Below are 10,896 nucleotides of genomic sequence, written 5' to 3' on the forward strand. Positions count from 1 at the left end.
TAGTTTCTGTAAAGTGGCGCTGTTGTCAAAACTCGGCAGAGCAGTGTAGATATGTAGCATCCCCTCTATTAGTCCATGCCTTCGACCAAACGGACGTCACGGTGAATGTGAACTTTGACATCCCTGCTCTAGTCACTAGTCATCAAACAGATGGTCTCCTATTTTTTGCACTCCAGTGTTTAAAAGGTACTAAAGGTATTTTAAAATCTGTCCAAACAAAACAATTAAATTATTATTCAATTACTTAAGATCTTGATCTGATGATCAATTTACCTTACGTTTTTTTACCTATTTCAAAATACATTTTTGGATAAAGTACTTTAATCGTTTTTTCTGCACCCAAACAATCCTTAAAAATGAATTTTGTTTAAAATGTAAATTAGTTTTTTTTAATAAAATAAATCTTTTGATTTTTATACCTATTTTGAATCATTGCGTGTAAATTGTTAAAGTTTTTAAATTTATTACATCATTGTTAGAATACACTTTGAAGAGTTTATTGCACTTATTAATTCTTTTGCTCTGTTAATGGACAAAATAGATTTAAGTTTCTTTTCATTTAATATTTCTAGTGATTTCTTTCATTTATATTTTTGAATTCAACATGAAGATGAAACTGATCATGCTTTTAAAACTTAGCGTTTTTCTTTACAGTATTTTTTTTTTTTTTTAAAAAAGCAGGATTGACAAACTTTTTTTTTTTTTTATATATAATTCCTACTTAAAATAGACCATTGCAGTTAGTGCTTTAAGTGAAATATTACATAGGCCTTTTCTTATATGATGTAATATATTTTGAAAAGATAACCTCTTGGAAGAGAAAAAGATGACTCTCTTTTATTTTAGAAATATACTTAAAATTAAGGGTACAGAACCTTTTTGATTGAAGGGCAGATTGACTAATGTAGGGCCATATACCCAAGTACTGAAGCATGGTCTCAAGATTTCTATTTCAATAGCATGAAAACTGAAATGATTATTACACTATGTTAATGATTTCTTTGAAGCTATCAAAAAATTCTCAGGGAAGCTGAAACTTTTCAAATACAAAGTGATTAAAAAAAATATAAACACAAAATAGAAATTTTTTTCTTTCAAGCAAAACTGGGATTTCTATATTATTATTAATTTATTTATATATAGTTAAAGACCTGTTTAATGTAATTTTATAAATTGCAATTTTCCAAGGATAAAATTAACTTAACAATATATTTTTTTTTTTGTAAATACACAATATTTGAGTGCATATATTTCTCTTATCTTTGCTATTTGTATTTAATCATTAGTTTAAAACATCAATATTAATTTATTCCTGATGTGTAGTGCCTTGTTTATTTGGTAAGGTTGTTTGTGATTATCTATATAACCAAGCTTCAAAGTATGCGTTCTGAAAATCTTCTAAATTGGTAATTATATATTATGAAATATTCACACATATGTTGTACTTAATATCTATGAATGTGGCTCTCTGCTATTGTCCCTATTCTATTCTTACTATATATAAAAAAGTTTTTTTAAATTGAAGTAAAAGTTACAAAAGGTAAATAAAAAGTTTTCTAAAATGAATAAAATGTACCTTTAAAATGTAATTTTAAATATAGATGACCTTTAAATGTTTTAGGAGCTGCATTGATAATATGAATGACTCAAAAAATCGAAAATGGCTTGGAGTGGAACTTTTTATTAGATTTATTCTACTGATTATTTTTATGTAAGTACTTTTTTAAAAAAAAATTATTTTATGCCTCTTTTATTTTATTTCCATCTTGAACTAGCCTTTGAACAATATTTTTCAGGATTTTGCTCTAGCTCTCCAAGTTCTTAAAAAGTTCTCAATTCTAAAAATTTAATTTAATTGAACTCTGCATTATTTGTAGGTGGTATTACTTACCTGTGCAGTATTTTTTCACAATTTATGTAAATAAAGTTCTTTCTGTTAATCTTTTTTTAATATTATTGAAATTTTATTTACAAAATTTTATTTTTAATGATTTTATTTTAGTCTAAATTACTGTTCTCTTTTAATGTATTTTATTTATTTACATTTTTTTTGTTGCAGAGTTTTGGAGTATGCTGAACCTTTTCATAGAAAAATTCACCCTGATGAACTGTGGTTGTATAAAAATCCAAGAACTGAAAGTTATTTTCCTACACGTATACTATGGGTAAACTACAAATTTATATTTTGTTATGTAAATATAAGTTACAAAATTTTGCTATTTTTTTTAAAACTAAAATTTGTACAACAATTATAACACCATAACAATTGTAATGCCAAAATTTTAAGAAATCTAGCACTAACTACTTGGAAAAGAGTCAACAAGATCAGGTGAATTTAGGATTAACTTGTTGCAGTAATATCCTGTTAAAAATATCGGATTTTCAAACACAAAGTAAAAATCAGTCCCAACAACTGTCAAAAAGACAGCTTACTAGACCAGTAGTCAGCAAACCTTGGTTCAAGAGATAAATGTGGCTCTTCCACAAAATAGCACGTGTGAGAGTGCACGTGCAAAAGCATGAAAATCTTAAATCTACAACACTAAAATCGTTAAATTTTTACATAAGCATGGAAACATATTCACCAGTGTTCTTCAAACCATTAGTCAAACATAGGAAGTCAAGACATCTTATTTTCCCATATAGGCCGATAACACTTACCAGAGCACTATACAAAAACATGGTGTTTTAGTGAGTAATCTTGTGGTGTAACTACCACTATAAATATTAAATACCAATTCACTAGTATATAAGACACGTTAACTTGATTCCACCAGTGGTACCTTTTGATAGATGAAGGTTAGCATAGTCGATAATTATATCTCTTCAGCCTCACATCTACCTTGTACAAAAAAATTCCATTCAATTGTATCTTCATGGTTTCTTTCCTTGTCAGGGATGTAATAGTCTACTGTCCATTTTTGACCATCATCTTCGGTACGCTAACAGCTTTTTTACTGTATGTTTGTCGATCGATATCACCCACGCATATGATTCAATTGCATTGGAGAAATGCGTTATCTAAACCTTTCTTCTTCTGTTGGGGCCTAGTCCTGTTGTTTCTCCTATTTCTTATTTATGTGAACAAAAGTGAATTTTTTTTTAGTTTTCTTTGTCAAAATATTTATTAGTAATTGAAAATATTTTTGCAAAATACTTTTTAATGGTTTAATTACTTTTTATTTGGGGCTTAGCATGTTATTTAACCTTTTGTTTTAAACAAACCAAAAAACATTAACCTTGTTTAAACCTACAAAAATCCATTTTTTTTCCAACCTTAAGTCTAATAGTAAAATAATTTTTAAACTGTTGTTGTGGTTTTTTTTGTTTTTTTTTTAGAGCTACTAACTGTTCAGATTTTCAAACTTATGCTGTATTTATTTTTATGTAGCATAAACAAATGTGTTCTATTTTTATTTTTAGGTTTTTATCTGCGTTGTTCCATTCTGTATAATAGTCATCTCTAATTTAATCGTAAAATGCAAACTGGATGCTCTGCAAGCATTTTTGGGTAATATAATGAAGATTTATTTTTAGAAATAACATATTATTAGTATCTTAACTGTAATGTTGTTACAGAGATCTCCCCAGAAATAAAACAACCGGGTGCTTTTTCAAATGCTTCTTCAAACTGAAGAATTCTCTAATCTTGCTACTCTAATCTACTTTAATTATATCTGGCTAGATTAGTGCCTTTAATAACAGAATTAAAAATACTCAAATGTGAGGAATAATATTCTATATTGATTTAGTCTAAAAATAATTTTTTACTTAAGTTCCTGGTTTCTGCTACCGCTATCTTTTTTCTGAAAGTAAAAAAAGAAAATTTTTTCTCTAGATAAAAATGGTAAAAAGGGTGCATTTACCTTTGTGAAAGATCAGGCAGGGTGGGCGAGCCTTTTAAAAATGCTTAGAGGGAACACTGGTTGTAATCATAACATGAACAGAATGATAAGATATTTCTTTCAAGTCTTAATTATAATAAATTTATTTGTTTTATCTAAAAATAAGTAACAAGTTTAGAAAATACTCATAACTAATTATAAAATCATATTTGTAATGTTAGCTTTTTTATCATAACTAGTACCATACCTGTTCCATATTGTTAAAAGTACAGTTTGCAGGTACAATTACGGAAGGTTTTACCAATACAATTTAAAAAATTGTGTTGTAAAATTGAGAATTAATGTTTTTTTGGTTCCCAAGTTATGGTCTACCTATATTTCATGTAAACCTTAAAAAATTGCCTACATAATCCTAGAGAAGCAATTTTGACAGTGTAATGATATGGATGGCTGATAATTGTTCTTCAAAAGTTGTCTTAAAAATACATATATAAACTGTTCTCACTGAAACCACAAAATAATTTGTGTTAGTATGACCTAATCAAAATATCATTTAGTCTCTGTGGCAGAATTGCGGCGACACTGACACAGAACGTTTCAGAGTTTTTTCAGAAAGATTATTCATTTGGGAAAGAAAATATTTTGGTTTTACCTTTCTGCACCATTTTTTCGAAAAAAGTTTTTTTCTTCTTTTTTTTTCCTGCAGAATTTTTTTTAAAAGATGTCTTCAGGGTTGCCACTCCACAGAGAGAACAGGAAAAACATGGAAAATACGGGGAATTTAAAAATCACCTAAAACAGGAGTTTCCAACTTACTTGAGGCCTGGGGCCGCAATAAAAACACCAGCCAAATGGCGGGCCACAACTGTATCAAAATTTTATATAGGACTCTTTAATGTTTGAAGGAACATTAAATATTGCTGGTAGATTGCACAAGTTGCACAAAAGAAAAGTATTGAATTACAAATTAAAATAAGAAGTAGATTTTTAAGCAACATACAGGATTACTTTTGTATTTGAATAAATATTTTCTTGGATGCAAAACCAGTTGGTCACAACTGATCTAAAATAACAGGGAATTTTGATTTTTTCCTTACAAACTGAGAAAGTACAGGGAATTTTGTTTCTTATTTTTGTCTTTTAAAAAATGGTGACCACTAAAAGCATAATCTATGGGATATTTAACCATGATATTTCATCTATACTAAGCTATTTTATTTACCTACTACAGCATTATTTAAGTGTGTTCAGCTGTTTTTCAGCAATTAAAACTAATAAATATAGTTGGCCCAATATAGTTCACACAAGAGCACAGTAATTGTTGTTTCCTCTTATGGGTACAGGGAAGACACGGGGAATTTTTTTTCCAGATTTGAGTGGCAACTCTGGTTTTTCTTGCACATCAGAGAGGAAAGAAATAATCCTGATTTTTCGATTCTCATTTGGGATTTGAAAAAAAGTATGTAATAACTGGCTTCAGCTAGAATTTCAAATTAATAATACAAAATAAAAAATTCAGAAATCGTGAAAGTTTAAAAGATAGTTTGCTTTAGAAATGATGTTCCTTCTTTCATTTTTTTCTTCTTTAAAGAACATCATGTTTTACAAACCCTTATTTGAGTATCTCTTTTTTTTTAAAGAGTCCTATTTGCATTATTTTGTCATTGATCTTTATTTTAGAGTAACTGCATGGATTTTACAATTTTTAATTTGTAAAAGTCTAAGAATTTTAATTTTTGTAATGATTTTCAAAATAACAGGAAATAATTAGTTTATTTTTCTGCCTACAAAATGCGAGAAAGCATCTATAATATTAGAATTTGAAAAATATAACTTTTACACATTTTTATTCTATACTTTCATCTGTAAACACAACGTTTCTGTTACTTAAAGTAGTAACTGTTTTAATTAAAATTATCTTAAAGAGAAATATTAATGCTAGGGAAAATTGTCGCAGAAAGCCCGAAAAAATTCTGCCACAGGGCATTTAGTTACTTGTAAATTCTTCATATTTTGTACTGTCTTCATGCGATTTCAGATAACTGAGTTGAATGTGTTTTATTCAAACATTATAATATTAAATTCTTTTGTTTTTTAATGTTTTTGATAGCTCTGACTTTAAATTTTGGAATCAATGGTCTTCTGACAAATTCTGTGAAGCTCATTGTTGGCAGGTTAGTTTTGCCACACTTTCTCTTTTTAACTTTTACAACAGTATCTTTTACTTATCTTATTATTCATTATATTTTCCAGACCCAGGCCCGATTTCTTTTACCGTTGTTTCCCAGATGGCAATGGAGATGTAAATTTTCCTTGTACTGGAAAGAAAGAAGACACGATTGAAGGTCTTAAAAGTTTTCCAAGTGGTCATTCCTCTTGTATGTTTACATTTTTCAATTCTTCAACACTGCCAATTTTATGTCTGTTTAATTTTTTTTCTCTTGTCAACCCCAAAATTCCTAACGTGAATTTATTTTAACGTGAACTCCTCGTCAAATCGTATACGGGTATAACACTTTAAAGTACTTTTAAGCTAACGTTAAATATCTTTTAAAGTGAACACTAATTTCATTACCATTGAAAAAAAAATTTCTTTGGGTATAAACAGAAAATTTATTTTCCTTTTGACAGGTAAGAAAAATGATCATTCACAGATCTATATCTATAAGAGTAGATTTTGTGAATGCATTGTTTAATCATTACATTATTGTGAATCATTACATTATTGCAATCATTACATTATTGCAATCATTACATTATTACAATCATTACATTATTGCAGTGAATTGAAAGAGTTGTGTAAATTGAATCTGTTGAGGGGGAGTGGGTGTTACAGGAAACAACATAAGCCCTATGTCTATGGTAAGAACTCTCCTCACCACAAAATCTCAGGCTGTCTGCTGCTATGGAAACAAGAACAGGTCATTTCAGGGAGGGTAGCTTCTCTTCACTCTAAGGCTAACACAATAGACTGGAGAAAAAAATTTCCTTTCTCTCGTTGACCCGAGCCAAAACTTGTCCTAAACAGTTATCCCTACTTGAAATAGTTATACCTTGTTACCAGAGTCACTGCCACTGGTCTAGACAAATGGCTAAGGGAGTTCTTACTTTAAACAAACTATACTTAAATATGAAATGTTTTCTTTCATCTCATGAGTGTAAATGTAAAGAAACATATTTGACTGAGAAATGATCACAAATATTAGTTCTTTGTTCAACATGGTTAGACATTTCTACCTCACTAACATAGGTTGTTTAAAGAAATTGAAATTACTGAATTGCATTTCTAGACTTGAGGAACAAAAGTTTTTCAAAATTTCACTAATGAATACTTAGATTTACTTACTTCTTATGAATCATTTGTAACTTTATTTAAGTAATTAGTTATATTTATTATGACATTTATTTTAATTCTTTTTAATTTAAGCGCAAAGTAAAAACATTTATTGAAGTTAAAATAGATATTGATTGACTTATTCATGACAAAAATAAGATTAGAAAAAACGAATAGGTAATAGAAAATGTGTAAAAAAAATTTATAAAAAAACCCTTCTGAACTGATAACGTGAACAAATTTCTTTATGGCCTTCGAGTTGACGTTAAGGAAGTTTGACTGTATTTTATTTAACACATAACAATGATCCTAATTGTTAATTTTTATGTGGTATCATTTTTTTTAGTAGTGATAATATTAATCCTAATGATTTTTTTAAATATCTGTTATACTTCAAGGATTGTATTTTTCATCTGTTACATTTCATTAATCCCTTGATATTTTAAAGTCGTCATTTTTAGCATTCCATCATTAAATCTTTTTTCTTTCACAATCTGCATATTAAGGTAAACAATTTAAATTGATAAGGAAAAAAATAAAATTAACATGTTTTAAATAACTCATCCAAATATTCCTTCTTTAAGATAGTCAAGACAAAAAAAAAAAAAAGAAAAAAAAAGCAAGTTGTACGAAGCAGATTAATAATAATAATAAATAAAAATGTATAACTTTCCTGATGATTAAATTTTCACTTACTCAAATACAATCTTAATGTGATGATCTTAGATATGCTAATAAAGCAGTACAGATCAGATCCTTATAAATTTACAGAATTTGTTTTGCATACCTAAATTTCTTTTTTTTTTTTCATTCATTTAGTTAGACAACTTTCATAAATAATTTTTTAGAATTCTTTCAATAGATTCAAATTATGCATCAGAAGTATTATGTAGATTTTTTGGCATTAAATAAAAAATTTCTTTGTTACATCAGATCTTGTTACATAAATAAACAATTGTATATGTTCAAAATTACGTAAGTAAATCAGTGTATGCTTAGTTTGAATTGTTTATAGTTGCTTATATATATGTTTTATAGTTGCTTATATATGTTTTATAGTTGCTTTTGCCAGCATGACATTCTGCAGTTTATATTTGTGTGGGAAATTAGGAGTGTTTAGTGTGCGCGGACGTGGAAAATCATGGAGGTTGATTGTTTCTTCGCTTCCTCTGTTTCTTGCTTTAACCATTGCTCTGAGTAGGACGTGCGATTATCACCATCACTGGCAAGGTAAGATTCTTATACTCATAATTGAACTGAAGAAACCTTCAAGTTTAAAATAAATGTTATTTGTATTGTTGCCTTTCTTTACCAAGGTTTTATATTTAAAAGTAAATATTCAAAACTCATAAATAATTGAGCATTTTTGAAAGAAAATAAGTATTTTTTTTGACATTGGCAGTAGTTAGTTTGTTATTTTTAGAGAATTTATTCAACTGAACATATAAAATATTATTGAGCTCTTCATTTTTTTTATTTATTTTTCATTTCATTCATTTTAATCTTTAATATATTCACATATCTGCACATAGTTTTCAATGTCACTGTCAAACCTGGGTATCCCAAGCTGTTAGGTAGACACTTTGTGAGTTCAAAAATTAAATATTTTAATCGATTATCTTTAAAAATGTAGTCAATCTGATAAGTGTTGTCATTTTGAAAGTTGTATAACATGTATTTATCATTTTTCTTTCTCCTAGATGTCTTGGTTGGTTCTCTTTTGGGACTGTGTGTTGCATATTTGTGCTATTTTCAGTACTATCATCCTCTGGATAGTTTAGACAGCGCTTTACCCTTTATGGCTGTTAATTCTTCACAGGAGTTGAATCAAATGAAAAAATGTGACAGCTTGGAAAATGTTGCTGTGAAATGGATTTAGTCAAAAATCCTTTTTTGTATGTGACATTTTAAGAGCTGATGAATCATCATTCAGCATAATCTCAAAAATCCTAACTTTGTCTAGATCTAGATGAGAAGGGAAAAAATAACTAAGTCTATCTTAAAACAATAATAATAATATGGAAATGCCCTTAAAAAAGGATCAACAAAACTATGACAACCATTTTTTTGTGAAAAAAATATGACAGCTTGGAAAATATTGCTGTGAAATGGATTTAGTCAAAAATACTTTTTTGTATGTCACATTTTAAGTGCTGATGAATCATCATTCAGCATAATCTCAAAAATCCTAACTTTGAAAATCTAGATGAGAAGGGAAAAAAGAAACTAAATCTATCTTAAAACAATAATAATAATATGGAGAAACATAGAAATGCCCTTAAAAAAGAATCAACAAAACTATGACAACCATTTTTTTGTGAAAAAATGTGACAGCTTGGAAAATATCTTAGAACAATAATAAAAATATGGAAATACGTAGAAATGCCCTTAAAAAGGACCAACAAAAACTATGACAACCATTTTCTGCATCTGTGGTAAAATTTTACCATAAATGCAAAAAAAAAAAAAAATGGTTTAAGGAAATTTTTAATTTCTTTAAATTAGTAAATTATATTAAAATTTTTAGTTATAGTGCATATGGTAAAATTTTAAATAAAGGTTGAAATCACACTAATTTAAATGCCTAAATTTTAAAATTGTGCACAAGAAATTCAGTTCTATCTGAAGTGTGGCCATCATTTTATCAAAAACTTTTGAATAATTCATTAACTGTGCATTAAAATATAATAAACTCAATCTTTTTAGTTCATAGTTCTAGCTTCTAACCAATTTGAGTTCTTACTATGTCTTAATCTTTTTAAACTGTAGTTTTTTAACTGAACTATAAGTTAATTTTGTAGCATAATTTAATACTTGTTTTATATGATGTTTACTGATTATTTTTTTTACTAATTTAAAAAAAGACTTAAGCTTTTAATTCATGTAAACTTCAATACATATTGCAAATTCTTTTATTATTGTATCATCCAAACAAAACAAAAAATGTTCCTCAAAAAAACGAGGGTTCGGGGGAGACTGAAAATTGCTTTTACTAATTATGATTTTTGAAACCAATTGCAAATATATTTATATCTAGTTAATAATCTAATATTTCTTAATCACTTTTATGAAATTATTTTAAATTGCTAGAAAAGAAAAGGCAATATATTGAATTAATAATGACAATGATATTCATTAATAATAAAATTTGCATTAGAATTGCCCTAGTTTTAATATGTTCACTAATAAACTTTATAAAGTCAGGATTCCATAAAAAAAAAATAAATAAATAAAAAATACATATGTATTCTCTCGTTAAGCACATACCTACTGATATGAAGTGCACAATATGTTTAGATTAAATTGTATCTGCTTTCTCAATTCTATTGCATATCATTTTGGTGCATTTAAACAATTTTATACTAGTCTTGTGATAAATTGTTATTTCATTACAGCTTATTTTATATATTTGTTATTATTTATTACATTTACAGTTGTGTTCTATGTTTTTATTTGTTTACTACTATATCATTTTTTCCCCTCATTGTTAGTGATACTTTATTTGAAAAATATGTTATAAATTCTTTAAGTTAATTATGTGTCTTGTACACACATACACCGCTTATATTTGTTATATTTATATTATGTGGATATCTGCATTAAAGTTGGAACAATAATTTTTGTTCAACCTGCATTTTCAAATTAACATTCCATGTAGATAACAATTAATAAATTGACATTTTTACATATGTGAAAATAAAATTTTAATAAAAATTG

The 10,896-nt window shown here is 27.4% G+C and overlaps 1 protein-coding gene across 3 annotated transcripts; it reads left to right on the plus strand.

Annotated features, from left to right (window-relative positions):
* Positions 1–41: 41 nt before the first annotated feature.
* Positions 42–10,896, plus strand: LOC107438797 (phospholipid phosphatase 5). 3 transcript variants are annotated; one of them, XM_043046265.3, is made up of 8 exons: positions 42–186; positions 1,622–1,711; positions 2,060–2,165; positions 3,424–3,511; positions 5,956–6,019; positions 6,099–6,223; positions 8,239–8,409; positions 8,880–10,896. In XM_043046265.3, the coding sequence occupies exons 2-8, from the start codon at positions 1,638–1,640 to the stop codon at positions 9,056–9,058; spliced, it is 807 nt and encodes a 268-aa protein (XP_042902199.1). In that variant the 5' UTR covers positions 42–186; positions 1,622–1,637; the 3' UTR covers positions 9,059–10,896. The 3 variants fall into 3 exon arrangements, with proteins under 3 accessions (XP_042902199.1, XP_087013965.1, XP_071033983.1); XM_087157839.1 differs by having other exon boundaries at positions 58–195; XM_071177882.2 differs by lacking the exon at positions 42–186 and adding an exon at positions 1,329–1,406.

This window comes from Parasteatoda tepidariorum, chromosome 2 (genome assembly GCF_982258835.1).
Source record: "Parasteatoda tepidariorum strain Cologne lab strain chromosome 2, Ptep-v5.0, whole genome shotgun sequence".
Classification (NCBI taxonomy): domain Eukaryota; kingdom Metazoa; phylum Arthropoda; class Arachnida; order Araneae; family Theridiidae; genus Parasteatoda; species Parasteatoda tepidariorum.

Bases quoted from the DNA above. Each gene is read 5' to 3' on its own strand.
- LOC107438797 (XM_071177882.2), top strand. From the start codon at position 1,381: ATGCGTTCTGAAAATCTTCTAAATTG. The intron at 1,407-1,621 runs GTAATTATATAT...TAAATGTTTTAG, and splicing joins TCTGAAAATCTTCTAAATTG to GAGCTGCATTGATAATATGA. The intron at 8,410-8,879 runs GTAAGATTCTTA...TCTTTCTCCTAG, and splicing joins TTATCACCATCACTGGCAAG to ATGTCTTGGTTGGTTCTCTT.